This window comes from Drosophila grimshawi, unplaced genomic scaffold (genome assembly GCF_018153295.1).
Source record: "Drosophila grimshawi isolate 15287-2541.00 unplaced genomic scaffold, ASM1815329v1 contig_1367, whole genome shotgun sequence".
NCBI classification, from domain to species: Eukaryota; Metazoa; Arthropoda; class Insecta; order Diptera; family Drosophilidae; genus Drosophila; species Drosophila grimshawi.
In genome coordinates this window covers 10143189-10158939 of record NW_025062889.1, presented here as the reverse complement: position 1 = coordinate 10158939, position 15751 = coordinate 10143189, and the positions used below count along the sequence as shown (strand labels likewise).

General features: G+C 35.0%; 1 protein-coding gene and 1 long non-coding RNA gene across 3 annotated transcripts; one reads left to right on the top strand and one right to left on the bottom strand.

Moving 5' to 3' along the window:
• Positions 1-11: 11 nt before the first annotated feature.
• LOC116804967 lies at positions 12-13459 on the bottom strand. 2 transcript variants are annotated; one of them, XR_004364957.1, is made up of 4 exons: positions 13249-13459; positions 12283-12299; positions 11884-12118; positions 12-610 (listed from the first exon to the last, which is right to left on the bottom strand). It is a non-coding gene; the product is annotated as an uncharacterized LOC116804967 (long non-coding RNA). The 2 variants fall into 2 exon arrangements; XR_004364958.1 differs by lacking the exon at positions 12283-12299.
• LOC6561292 (purine nucleoside phosphorylase) lies at positions 3453-4622 on the top strand. The gene is made up of 2 exons (XM_001986306.2): positions 3453-4295; positions 4387-4622. Exons 1-2 carry the CDS (start codon positions 3501-3503, stop codon positions 4561-4563), a joined length of 972 nt encoding a protein of 323 aa, XP_001986342.1. The 5' UTR covers positions 3453-3500; the 3' UTR covers positions 4564-4622.
• Positions 13460-15751: the final 2292 nt, after the last annotated feature.

The following is a 15751-nucleotide window of genomic DNA, read 5'->3' as shown; positions in this document are numbered from 1 at the left end:
GTTGCTGCTGTTGCTGCTGCTGCTGCTGCGGCTGTTGCTGCTGTTGCTGCTGCTATGGCTGTGGCTGTCAGGGCAATTAAGGTGCCTACTTCGACGTTTTTTTGTATTTTATTTTGCCACAGTCGAATCGAAAAATTCGAATTCAAAGACTTAGGTGGGTGTGAGTTGCTTCAACAAAAAAACCAAAAAAAAAAGAAAACAAACGCTTCAACAACGACTTTAGCTTGCGCTGTTGCACTTGCACTTGGCTCTGGTCAGCAGTTGTACCTTGGACTCCGCGACTCAGTCTGAGACTCGGACTTGGACACTGCTTGAGTAACTGTGACTGTGACTATGACTGTGGCTGTCTCTGCTTAAGTATCTTTAGTACATGTATGCCGAGCTCTAACAGATCTATTAGCGGATTATGATTCAGGCACTTGTACGTATGACTGCGAGGCCCAAACTTCTTCTTCTTCTTCTTCAGCTGTCCCTTAGAAGCGTTTGTTTCGCTGCTCGTTTCGTATGTGCTATATTTGTAGACGTTGTTTTCATTGGTTTTCATTGGTATTTGCAATCAGGTGATTAGTTGCCGCCTGGCCAAAATTCAACTTGCAATTTTCAGCATGCACTGAAACGAAGAAAGAAAAAGAAAAAAACCATACAAAATTTGTTAGCTTTGATAGATGTACAAGCTAATTGTTTTGCTAATTGTGCTCCAATCGCGGAACAAAACCAAACCAAATAAATCGAAGAAGAAATGCATTCAGTTTTCTTAAATGTAACGTATACTTGATAAATGCGTATTTTCAATATGAACTAAATACTTTCGAAGCTTTCTGACATATTTCATTGTACATTTACTCGTAAGGGACACAACATTCTGAACATTCAACATTCGTATAGTATGTTGGAAATTTTACGAATTTATTCCAAGTAATTTATGGAATTTAATTTATTAATTTATTTTTCACAATTTATTGCTGAAAGCCAAACACAAATTACATACTTTAAAAATAATATTAAATTTGCTAAAAATAATATTAAATTTGCTAAAAATAATATTATATTTGTTGTCGATTTATCTTGTCTTATCTTGTTGGTACAAAAGACAAACAGGGGATTTGTGTCAGAGCCTTAATAACTTTCAATTCTGTGCAGCGTTCGAGGAAATGTGTATGCTTATCTCTGCCCTGAGGCCAAAATGGTACTAGTTACATTTGCTGTGTAATATTTACAACACGTCAGTTGTTTACCATGCGTATGCGTATGTGATTTGAATATAACACTCATACGACCCGTCCAAGTTGTCGTCGTCGTTTTGAACGGTTCAATGTCAGCCACGGCATTTGTTAGACTTGTTGATATATTTTTTTTGTTGTTTTTATTGTTTTTCTTTATTAAACTGAATGTTTGTGTTTGTGTTTAACTTTAAAGGCAGTCTCATTTGCATGGTAAGTATGACTATGTCTGTGCCTGTGTGTGTTGGTTAGTTGTTGGCTATTCATTTGTTGTCTGTTGATTGTTTGGTTGTTGAATGTTGCCTGTTGTTTGTTTGCCGCTAGCCTGGGCATGCCATTATAATTCATTTCTTCGCTAATTAGTTGTGTAAACCAATAAACAACAACAACAAACGCCGCAACAACAGTCAATCAACACTCGCCACAAGTCAAATTTAATATTTTTTCCATGTGGTTTTCGGCGCACATCAGTCAACAGAGGCGTCTGCCAGAGCCACAACTGCGACGCTTGACTGCTGACTGCTGCTGGTTGCTGGCTGCCTGCTGCTGGTTGTTGTTAACTGCTGCTGACTGGGAGGGGCAGTCTGGGCTTGCCCACGTACAATGCTGGCCAACAAAATAGTATTCGTATCAAACTAAAGCTTGAACAATGACTTCGATGTTAATTCGTTTATTAAACACAAATCCTCTTCTTAAGCTACACTTACATTTTGTCTGATCTTTTAACAGCATTTCTTACCAATATCCTCGTCTAAAGGCAGACAATTTTCTAAGAGGATTTCGTTATAATAAACAAATTAACACAGTAGGATAAGAATAAACGAATTAGCACAGCTCAACTATTTGATATATTTTCTATTTATATTTTTTGCTCCGCAGCTATATATATATATATACATATATATACAATAGAATACATAGACATTTTTATGTGTATAGCTTCATTAGCTGATCTGAGACGCTGGCACTGAGCAAATCGCTGAAGCGTTTAGCATGCGCAATGTGCGCCCATAAAAAAGACCATAAATTTATGAAATTTACAATAACAATGTAACGAAAGCAACAACACAAAAAATAAAAACAAAAACAATAACAAAAAAAAACAAAAAAACAACAGCAACACACTGAAATAGAAAACTTTTGCAGCGCTTCGTTATTGTCATTTGAGTGGGCACCAAGTTGCTTAAGTTACAGGCAAAATGTTGTTGTTGTTGATGTTGTTGATGTTGTTGCTGTTGTTGTTTTTGCTGTCGTTTTTTGTTGTTATTGTTATTGCCGTTCATGTTGTTGTCAGAGTCACGTTCGTTGTCCATGCTCTGGCTTTGGCTTTGGCTCTGGCTTTGGCTTTGGTTTAGACTTGTTGACATTGTTGCTCTTGTTGCTTCGATCAAACCGCATGATTATAATGATGCCCTGAGATAAATTACATGCCGACAACAACAGCAATAACAACAACAGCAGCAATAACAATAACAACATCAATGGAAAAGCTGAAAACTAGCTTAGAGCACTTCACTGGAAAATAACGCTCACAGATTTCTGTGAATGCAATGGGATTTTAACCGAAACAGACTCAAATAGCTGCGTTCCAACAACATTATGCTAATTTGGAAACAATCTTTGACTGACGTTGGAGCTGAGCACATTCTGTGTCATATAAAATGTTCTTATAATTTAAAGCCAAGAGAGAACAGCCAATTTGGGCAGGCTAAAGATTACATACCCTTCTGAATCGAAGTCAAATTGCCGACATCAAAAATTTCACTATAAATTTAAAAAATTGAATAATGAAGAGCCGACTAAGGATGCTTTATTATACAAATAGTAGTCTGATTTTATTAATTTGTTTTATAATAAATACTATTATTATAATTAGATGCTTAGAATAGATTTTGAGAAAATTTTAATCTATGAGAATATATTTGCATTAGTAAACAAAACATGGGCAGAAAACACGGCATTTTGTTCAATAATTAACTATAAAATATATACAGATACAGATATCGATTTTGATTTCTCAATTACAAACAAAATTTTCTTGATTTAAAATTATCTTTGCATAAGCAACTTTGAACAACTGTTTAATCAAAACAAATATACATATATATATAGACGTCTAGTTACTGTTTCGGTTTAAAATTTATTTTTAGATTCGACAAAACATAAAATGTTTCCCTGACTTTGTTTTCAAGTAATATTTCACTTAAACCGATAGCATGTAAACTTCAAAAATAAGCAAACATTTGCGTAAACAGAGCTGCGGCCAACTCCAAACTGAAAATGTGCAACAAGGATTGTTGCGCCGTAAAGACAGCGCTGACAATCCGTCGGATGAAAATGCTGGCAGAGAAGCAGCTGAAGGAAGAAGCCGCTGCCCCACCCAAAAAAATACTGCTAACACCGCAATCAGCTATCTTTAGCTACGAGGATTGCAAGAGAATGGCTGATTTTATAATTGCACGAACTGAGATACGACCCAAATTCGGTGTGGTATGCGGTTCCAATTTGGATATGCTGGCCCAGCTAATTGAGAATCCCATTGTTATCGACTATTCGGAGATACCAAAATTTGAACTGTACACGGACGATTTGCATAAGAGCAAACTATTTGCTGGCACTTTGATGGGGGCGAATGTGATTGCGATGCAGGAACGCTTTCATGTCTACGAGGGCAATCCGGTGGGCAGCTGTTCGATGCCGGTGCGTGTCATGAAATTGCTGGGAATTGAATATCTATTCGTGACATGTGCATCGGCTGCCGTCAATAAGCATTACAATGTGGGCGACATAATGCTCGTTAAGGATCACATCAATATATTGGGCATGATTGACAATTCGCCGCTGATCGGGCCGAATGATCAACGCTTTGGCGATCGTCATTTCAGCATGATAAATGCCTATGATCAGCAACTGATCGAGAAGGCCCAGGAGATTGCCCATGAGATTGGATGCGAGAATCGCATTTGGACGGGCGTCTACTGTTGTCTGGGTGGCCCCGCCTATGAGACGCCAGCCGAACATCGACTTTTGCAACAAATTGGCGCCGATACCGTCGGCATGTCCCTCGTTCACGAGGTAACCTTACTCCGTTTGCCTGCTTTCAACTTATTAACTATTCCAAAAAGGGACTTTATATTAGTAAATATTGTTGTTTTCTGTATTTCAGGTAGTTGTCGCTCGTCATTGCAGTATGAAAGTGTTTGCATATAGTCTGGTCTCTGTGCCAAGCATCGATGCTCCGCAACTGCCCGAGGCCGTTCTGCTTGCCCAGCTCGAAGATGGCGAAAATGTTAGCATGGAGCTACTGTGTCGCATGGTATACAAAATACATAACAATTTGTGATTAAACAGGAAATTTGAAAGTGTTCAACATAAAGAAAAGCTCGAAAACAACGCACAGAATATGATTTGCAAACAAGTTTTATATTCATTTTGAAACACACGTTGCTAAGCCGAAACGAAACGAATTTCGATTCTATTTCCTCACTCGACGGAATTCTTTGATATCAACAAACATCTTATTCACATCGACAAAAAAATATATAATGAAATTGGGTTTGCCGGCAGATGGACTGAGATCTGCACGAATTATACTCTGAACCCATTAAAAATAGCTAAAAATGATGAAATTGAACAAATAAAATGCCGAATGCAGCATCTCCGATACCATCAAATATATATATATATGTATATTTCATGAGGATCAACAACCGAATCGGTCTACCTTATCTCTCTCGGATTTCAGAGACTATGTAGACTAATTTGAACACAAACATAATGACAAACATACACCAAAGTATTGGGATCGACCATAATGATAATGTTCTGCTTTGATGGTTAGCTTCTGACCCGCTCTTTCATCAGTTCCGGTATTTTGTTGGATTTAAGTTCTGATTCCGATTCCAATTCCGGTTTGCGAGCACGTTTTCTGTTTGCATATCGAAAAGCGGCATTTGCGTTAAATTTCCCAATATATTTGAGATTTACACATACACAGATACACCCGCACGACCCGCACACCACTGCGTATACATAACGTCGCGTTCCCATCGCTCATACGCAGCGTAAAACAAACAAATATTGTTGGGCCGCACTTATTGCTGCTAATTTAGCCTGTTGCTCTGACTACCGCTTGCTGACGTGAATTGTGCCGTTGATATTTGCATATGTAGTATGTACACTGCAAGTGTATATAAAATAAAAAATACAAAAAAAAACAGTTATGCCAACAAACACACACACACACACTCGCACACTCGCACAGCGAGAGAAAACACGCGCTGTTTTGTGGTCGTAGTTTTTTACTTATTAACGCTGATTTTGTTGTTGTTATTGTTGTGGTTGTCATTGTTGTTCTTGTTGTTGTTGTTGTTGTTGCTGTTATTGTTGCGTCTGTTTGCGTTTGTCTTTATTGCATTTAGCTATTGATAAGAGCGTGTTTGCCCTTTTTTAGGTTCATTGCCTTAATATTTTAATACATGTCTGTCTGCATACATACATATATATATATATATATATATATATATATACAAATAAATCTGTAGATATGTATATAGTAGCCCCTCCCCCAGCAAATTACAGAATATTTGTAGGAACTACATTTAAATCGTTTGCACACCAAAATATTTGTGCCTAATTGCATGCACTATGCATGTATGTATATATATATATATATATATATATATATATGTATATAGATATATATAAAGATATTTGAACTGTTCTATTCGCTTTTGTGTTCTATTCTATTTGCTATTTTCCATTTGCTGTGTAGTTCAGTGCACTGGCATTGCATTTGAAACTAAATTTATAAAATAAAACAACAACAAAATAAGAAAACAGACCAAATTTGATATACCCTTATTTATCGTAGTAGAATTGACGACATCTAAGTTTAACTATAAATTGGAGAATTATATAGACTAATCCGATTTTGATGGTTTTCTGTCCAAATGTTAGCAGCATAATAAAACGTATTTGGTCAACAAAAAAGTGGTTTATACAAGAACTAAGTTATCAATATTATGCCAAATTTCATCAGCCAAAATTGAGCAACTAATTTGCATAGAAACAGACAGACGAGGCTTGCGATACTGTTCAAGAATATATATGCCTTATGGGTTCGCAGGCGTCTCAATTAATGCGTTACAAGCTACGCAACAATTTTATAATAACCTTTCCTCTGTACGGGTATAAGCCCGAAAAGCATTCGGGGCATATGAATGTGCCAACGCAACAGCAGCTGATTGTGAGGAAATCAAATACATATATATATATATGCAGAGATATGTGTATATATATATTTAAGCAAATGCACCAAATAGTTTTGGCATTTGAATTACTTTGCGTGCACATCTGTCGATAGATACTTTGTAATTTGATTAATAGACTGCGATGCATTTAAATGGCAGCCCAGCTGCGCACTGCTCGAAATAGAAGCAATGCGGATTAAAATAGAATGCGTGATTCGAATGCAAGCCAAATAATCCGATTGCCAATCAACTGACATAAGAACACCGAATGCAAATGGCATTTAAATAAAGCTGGCATCAGTTTACGTTATTTGAAGTCATTAGTTAAATCACTCATACGCACACACACACACACTTGTCCACATGAATAGGTAAGCTATGGATGGGGAAAAGTCATGCACTATCAGATGACTTCTGCTACCCAACTGTCTCTCTCCCTCTGTGAATGTTTTAGTACAGATTTTAGGATACACTCAGAATAAATATTATAAATAAATAAAATTTAATATTAGGCAGATTTAAAAAAGAAACATGGGTTTTCTTTAATAATTCCAGGAACTATTTTTATATTTTTAGAAATACAAATTGTCAAATTTTACATTTTTTATATAGATTATTAAATATTAATATTTTATAGACCAAGATTGGGTAGTTTATAAGTTCATAAGTTATTATATATACTCCAATATGTTTCCAATTCACAGAGATTCAAACTCGCAACTTCAAACGTTTGCATTTCTACTTTTTAGAAATATTTTCTATGATTATAATATACATTTTTTCAGTTTACAACGCGCCTTTCATTTTGGTAAATTTGTTCAATTGAATGCCTATTATTCTCTGAGTGTACGAGTCGACTGTAAGATTGCATTGCATTTGAATACCAAAAATGATCGTTAGATGTTTGCCTGTCTACCTGTCAAATATTCTCTTGTGTTCTATGTGTGCTTGAGGGTGTGTGTGTGTGTGTGTGTGTGTGTGTGTGTGTGTGTTTGTGTGGTCTGAACTTTTAATGTTTTGCAACATGTTGACACATTTCACTTGTGGCAACGAGTCAAACAGAGAGCTGAGGCCATCTAACCTGACAGCGAGTAACCATGCCAACAAATCATATTACTTTCAACTTTTTACTTTTTACTTTTAACTTTTCACTATGCGCTCAACCGGGCTATGAAATTGTATAAAATTAAATATCATTTTTCTTTTTATTTTGGTAAATATTTTACTGTTAGTCGTTGTCGGACGTAAACAACTCGTCACACGGACCGAAAATAGAACAACGGGCAACGGCCCAAACTGTATCCGTATCAACAACAAGCAGCAAAAGTGTTTGAATGTTGCCAAATGGCATCAAAAAGAAAAAAAAACACTCGAGACTCTCTCGCCTGGCATGTTATTTTGATTAACCTGCCACCTAACCACCTGCCACTTACCACAAGAGCAGCAGAAGCAATGAGCTAATTGAATTCCCGTTTTACCTGGCTGCAACATTAATATTTCAATTAGCTGCATAATCGACCCACAGCTGACCACAATTATGCACATACATCTGTCTTGGGCTGCACGTTCTCAGGCCTCTATTAATTATTCAACCCACTCTAATTAGTTAAGCACTAATTATCCTTACAGACACACACACACACTGATGTTTGTTTATAAAAAGCGGTTTCCAGCTAAATTTAATTACAGCCCAGTTTCGCATTTTTATATGCCACGTGCCCATTAAAAGTATACAAAGGGGTATAATAAAGTCGTGTGCAATGCTATTCTTTTTACTGGATATCTCCTTCAGGGAGAGCATTCTAACTTGTTATTATTGACAATAAATAGGTCTGTACTCATACAGATTGACTTCCTGACGTCATAAATCTAAATAAGTTAACTTACATTTGAAAACAAAACAAATTGCATCTAATCAGTCTGATATCAAAGTTTCATTGACGTCACATTGCCAATATCGATAAAGCGTTGACTTGTTAAACACAGTCTTTGATCTGAAAGCTCAAATTTAGACTTTCACTAATGCAAAAAAAAGAGTGCAAAAAGTTACATTTATTAAATCACTTGTACATAAACGAAGCCTTGACAATCTTGCAGTTGTTGCCAAGTGTAATTGCTAACAAAAAAAAAAACAACTAAAATCAACACTAAATTGATTAGATTAACAATATACAATATACAAGTTTTATGACTGTTCATGCTTGGTCAATCAATCTTGATTAGCCATATCAGCACCGTTGCCCAAATCGAAATTATTATTCCCCAAACACGCTCCACTATCAACAAATGTATTCGATTTTTGCATGGCTATTAATTAATTTTTTTCATTTTATAAGCAAATTTTCACACATTTAGTGCTGATTATAAACGAGACACTAAAATGGCTTAGAAACGATGTGAACTGATAACACAAATAAAACTTTGCTATTAATATAAAGGCAGACAAATGTACGTCTCTATATACAAATATAGATTTGTAGCTCCAAAACAAGTAAAATAAAATTGTAGTCGGGCATAAGTGGATGTGGCATACTCTGTTATTATACGAGCTGCCAGCTGTCATTCTCTAAATCTATATTAAATTGAATAGTGAAACACTTTTAAAGTTAATGTTAATGTCCACAGAAAATCCAAAAAGTAAATAATAATCAATTCAATTAACTCAAAAATAAAATTAAAAAATATTTAAATTAAACAAAATAATAAATATTTGATTTCAAGTATTTTTAATGCTGCACAGGTCTTTAAGTGAAAAATGGATTCTATTTATAGTCCATTTAAAAATTCTTTTAAACTGAGCACAAATTTCAATTTGATTGCAACTTTGAGTGCAACCTTTCTTTTGTGGACAGAAAGACCACATAGGAATTTTGTGAAAAATTTGCACAAGTGTGCAATTGGCAACTGGGAGACTTGCTAAGATATTCTGCCTCAAAGACTGTTGTTGCTGCTGCTGTTGCTGTTGCAAGTTCAGTCAACTCAATTTACGACCATAGAAGTGACGGAATTTACATACAAACATGCATGCAACAAAGTAACTGACTGTTGTTGGTACTACAGAAGCATTGTTTGCTGTTGCTGTTTGCTGTTGCTGTCTTCTAACGCACTGCAGCATTTTGAGGCACGTTGAGTGTGCTTGTTGTACGTTGCACAACATTTAGGTTATTCGTTTATTTCTTAAGAGATTTGCAGATGCCATTAACACACAGCAACAATGTTGTACAAACACAAAACACACAAGCAGGTTGAAGTTTACCTATTAGTTGAAAGCAATCAAAAATTTCTGCCAAAGTTCTCCAATAATCAAAACTTTCGCAAGGTTAAAATGTATACATTTCCAGTTGATAAATTTTGTTGTCTGCTTGCTGCTGCTGCTGCTGGGGATGGGGCATTCAACAAATTTATTGTAACATTCAATTAAATTTCTATATGAACATAGTTCAGACAACACTTCAGTCATTTAAGCACACACACACACACTCACTCAAACACATTCGCACACATTTTTAAGCACGCTTAGCAACAAAAAGAAAAAAACAGTTATGCGACCGACCACAATATCGAGTACTACGTGAGTTCCCTCTGGTGCTTGTTGGCATAGCAACAATTGATATCATAATTGGCATAAACGGCTTCCAGTTCCTTAGCCTTTTTTTTATTGGTTTTGTTTTCATTTTTTATTAGACCGCATTAGACGCAATGTTAACTGTTAAATAAGAGAGTGCGAGCGAGAGAGACAAAGCTCTCAGTTTAGAAGTACATTTGTAAATTGAAATGTTTATTTTTAATATATTGTTTAGTACTCCATTATAATTTTAAATTAGTACTACTCCTGAAATAATAGCACCACTTAACCACTTTGTGGAAATCATTTATCTATTCCAAATTTTCATAAATGTTTTTCGTTCATTATCAACATTTTTCGTAAAATTCAATTTTTTAATTTAACTTTTGATGAAAATCCAATAAGTTGAAAACGATGGTTAAAATGTTGATGTTATTCTACCTTACTTTTTTGAAGGGTCTTCTTCCACTTCTAAAAGCATTTTAATAGGGTCCTAAAGCTTTGCTATATTAAAAAAAAACACACATATTTCGTCTGAAAGTGTTGCTATTAGTATTATTGTATAAATATAAATATATACATTGCTAACAATGTATTTCATTTGTTTGTCATTATTGTAGTTTGTTTTGTTATTAGTTCTAAATAATAGTTAGTAAGTGCATGTTGTTTTCTTTAAATCACAAAAATGTTGTTTATCCAAGGGACAAGCTCTAATCGAATTATATTAGGCACATAATACAAACGGCCGATGTGGGTCAAAAAAATTATTCGTGTGGAATGCACAGCAAGTTAAAGGTCAACATAACAACAAATGAGCTTAAAAACGCACAAAAAACAAACAAACAAAAATAAGTTACGGAAATAAATATGATAAACTATTTGAATGCCCTATATCGCTAAAACGAGATCACATCATTAATACTTTATAAGATATTTAAGTACAAAAACACATAGTAGAATCACTTGAATAACACACCCTGTGTTTACAGGGTGGGTGAAACAAACAATTGGCTCACAAGGTAAATGCGAACAACTACGCCTAATGAAATGAAGAAAATTTACGCAGAAAACAAATATGTATGTATGCAAGTATGTATGTATGTATGTGTGCACACACATGCATACTCTCTCATACTTATGTGGTGGGCCGCCACAAACTACTCATATGCATGTATGTATGTATGCATGTATGCTTGTATCTTTACGCTCATAGAACACAACTTGTATGTATGTCGTCTGTATGTATGCGAATATACAGCAAAACAAGCTTCGAAGAGAGAGAAAACACATACAAAATGGCTGCTTAATTTAGATTTCCGTGTGGTAGGTCAAGTGGCAATTTTCTCAACGAATTTTTGGTGGTTTTTGTGCCTTTTTGTTGTTTTTGGTGAGTGTGTGAAGTGTTGTAAAATATTTGATTTCTTCTGATTACAAAATTAGCTAAAAATCGAATGAATTCGTTTCTTTTATTTTGAGGGAATGAAAATTGAAGTTTCAGATATCAAGTCCAGCTTAGAAGCAGCTTTTAATTAGAAGGTATATTTTTCTTCTTATTATTTTTCCACAGTTAAGTGGAGTTTTTACAAATAGTTAACAAAAAAAAGGGAAGATTCATTATAAAAATCAAAACTTTTCAAAATATCTAAACTATCTATCTAAATTATGCATTTTCAAAAGTAGTTTCGAACGCATCAAGTAAAACTTTGCATATTTTCATGATAAATTGCACTGCAGCCTGAAAATAACCAATAATATTATTTTCCTTCCATTGTACAGTATTTAATTTTTTCTATAAGTTATTGTCTGCTGTTAATTAATCCAATAAAGGCAGGAATGAACAACTCACCCATAGGGGCGCTGACAACGAAATCGTTTAAATGTTCTGCTGTTCAGCTCTTTATCAATGGTTGGTGTTGTTGCTGTTGTTCTTGGTATTGTTGTTGGTAACAGCAACTTTGGAAATCATTGGCGTAACAACAACACGGCACCTTCTTAGTTTCTTTTTTTTTGTTCTTTTGAGATCGCTTTTGAATTTTTGTTGTTCTCTTTGCACGAGGCTGATAACGCGGCACGTTGATTCGCTTACATATACATAAACGAAATGTATTTATGTGTATGTTACATATAAAATATATGTATATATGTATATATATATATATATGTAGGTTTGGGTCTGTAATCGTCTGATAACCGCTGCAGCTTTTCTCTTTTTGGTTTTTTTTACATAAAATCAATGATACCATACAAAAATAGCAGTAAACACTGTGAAAGAGATTTTTTTATTAAATATGAAACAAGCAAAACAAAATATATTCAAATATGTTACATTTTACAATTTACACATTTTTTTAGTTTGAAAATGTTTTTACATCTGCGTCGACTTTGCTTGTGTGTTTGTGTGTGTATGAGTGTGTGTTTATGTGTATGTAAACATATATATTTTCAGCTTTTTTTGTTGTTCTCTTCTCAATTTTTGTTTTTAGAAAAGTTTTCCGTGTGTGCGGAATGAAATACGAATGTGTTTGTGTGTGTATGTTTTTATTTCTTAAGATTATACATTTATCGCTTGATTTTTGTACCCACCCAGCGATGATTGAAAGGTGTAAAATTGGAAATTTTATGTTTCTACATTTTGGGTGTAAAATTATTTTTGAATTGAGTTCAAGAAGATAGTTTTTCTTAGCCTATTATTTTTGTTTGAATTTGGAAATGTATCCAAATACTCTAAACGATATTTTTGAATTATTTTACATAGAAAAACAAGTGGAATTTGAGCATGAATGCATTTGGCGCGAAAAAACATACAAATTTCATAAGCTTAAATTTTAGCATAATACCAACAAAAGCCTAGGCACACATACATATGTACATAAATTTACATACATACACACACAGGCACGCGCACACAAAAAAAGCACAATACTGCCGGTCATTTAATTTACTGTATGGCCGAACCAATTGTTATTGTTGTTGTTGGTTTTCTTTTGCTTTTCGAAGCTTCGACGATCAAGAAATTTGTAGTAATTTTCCATGCAATAACAATGATTTTATTTTTCTGTTTTTTTTTTATGTGCCCTATCTTGTGCGCTTGCTTTCGCTTTTTATTTTTTTGTTTTGTTTTATGTTTGTATTATTATTTTTTTCTCTTGATCTGTTTCTCTTAAGCTAATTATTTACATTTTGTTAAATAAATTAAGTTTGTCTCATTTACCAAGAATAAAACAAGGAATAAAACTCGCAACTTAAATATTTAAACGAAACAATTTAAAGCCGTTTATCACTGTTGCTTTGCTCTCTGTTCTTGTTCTTGTTTCTGTTTTTCGTGACTTAAGTAAAAGCTGGGCTTTGGGGGCCTTAAACGGCTGTCGCTGAACGCGCCGTTAACTCGCCGATAACCGAACGCGGCCACTGACAAAATAAAACTGAAATCAGCCCCAGCTGCTCGATGGCTGCCTGCCTGGCTGACTGCTTGCTTGCTTGGGTTCGTAAACAGCAACAGCACGAAAGCTAAACGAAATATGTTTGATTGTACATACATACATGTATGTGTGCATGTGTTGTGTATGTATGTAAGTTCGAGCACCGCTACACATGCACCCACACACACTTGCAGTAAGCTTATTACGTACAGACGAACAAACGAGATAGCATACTATAGGCAAATGAGAGCAGAGCAGCAACAGGCAGTCGACAGTCGACAATCGGCAGTCGGCAGAAGCAGCAGCAATAACAACAACAAGGTACGCTTCCCTATATAAAAAAAACGTTTACTTCGGCAATCTGCTGCCGTCGTCGTCGTCGTCCCATCTAGTTAGCCTGCATTAAAATGCACTCTACGTGCGCACACACACAAACACATAATGTTATCAAATGCAGAGAATAATTTGTTGAGTATCTGTAAAGTTATCTGCTATCTGCTGTCATACATATTTTCATTTTTAATTTTAGTTTTAGTTTCTAGTATAGTTTGTTTACAGTTTTACAATTAGATAGGCACTTTGTAGCGCGACCAAAATCAGCTAAGCCTATTCCAAATCTTGCTGTTCTTTTGCTATTTTTATTACATCTACTCATACATGTAGAAATACAAAAACGAATGTGTATGTGCAGTGCATATGTGGAGTATAACAACATCACCAGGAAGGTATTTGATAAAGGGGGGAGGAGGAGGGCGGTCCAAAATTGACACGGCGCGACAAAAACAACGCCTGATATGATTGAACTCTTAAATGGTGCCGTTACTCACACCCCCCACCCAATTCAACTACTCTTCACCTATCGTCATGTTGAGGCCTATGCGTGCGTGTGTGTGGGTTTCTAACTACATACTTATGCATTTGTCGTGTGTGTGTTGGTGAGTGCTTTGCAAAGTTCGCGTTCTCCGCGTCTGCTCAATTATCAACAGTTTGTTTGTTTGGCCGCTTTGTGTCTCGTCTCCTCCGTTGTGTATTGTGTATACACACAAAGCAAAGTGCCAAAGCAAATTCACAAGCAGAAGCAAAAGCAAAAGTAATGGCAACAATTGCTGCTGCCACTGCTCGCTATCATAACAATAGCAATAGCAACAAGCAACAAAATAGCGAATAGCGATGAAAAAAAAAGCATTCATACGGGACACGAACTTTGTTGTTGTTGATCTCTGCTCAGATCACACATTTGATGTTTTTGTTGCTCGCCGTCATATTGTTGTTTAAGTTGTTTTACGCATTACGCCTACGTTTATATTACGTATATGTATATATACGTATTTATATTAACGTTGCACATGCAAATGATGTACATATGTATGTATGTATGTAAATATGAATGTAAACATATATTTGCATTTGAATGTTAAATAACATAACAGTTAAGTTGTAGTTGCATTTTTATTATTTTTTTGTCGTCTACCTTTTAAAACCTGAAGAAAGAATAAAATAAATTAAAAGTATTTACATACGTACATGGAACACACAGTACAAAGTTCTCTATGGAAACTATTAAAATGATTGTCAGCTTGAAGTAAACATTTATGTTATAAGTGCATACACATACACATACACATATATATACATATGCATTTGTTTGTGTATATATATGTATGTGTGTGCATGAACATCTGTACAGACTTTCATTGTACATTTTTCTGTTGCTTGCTTGATTTTATTATCAGTTATTTTGATAGCAACATTCACGCAGGCATCGCAAGTAAATATGTATGTATATATATATATATATATATATGTACAGATGTACATATAAATGTGTCCATGTATGTATCTGTACATTGTCTGCATTGTGCTTATGTACATTGTGCATAGAACATTGTATTGATTAACAACTTTCGCACTCAATGCCTATATTTTAGTTATCTGTGGAGAAGCCCCCCATTGTGCACACACATGCATATGCATGTGTGTGAATGTGTATGTGTGTGTGTGTGTCTGTTTGTTTGTACAGCGTATAGCGTTGTATTGGATTGGTGGCAGTTGCCTCTGATAAGAAATGACCGATTTAGTTCTATAGTATGTATGCATACACACACACACATTCATACACATATAAATACATACATGCATATGCAGCAACTGTGAATATGATAACTAGCGTACACTTTAACGACTCACGGATCCTAAGATGCCAACATATGCACACAATAAAGTGCCGTTATCAACAACCATTCACAGTGATCCTTATTTATAGAATTTTGTATTACAAAATTCACAAAATGAATA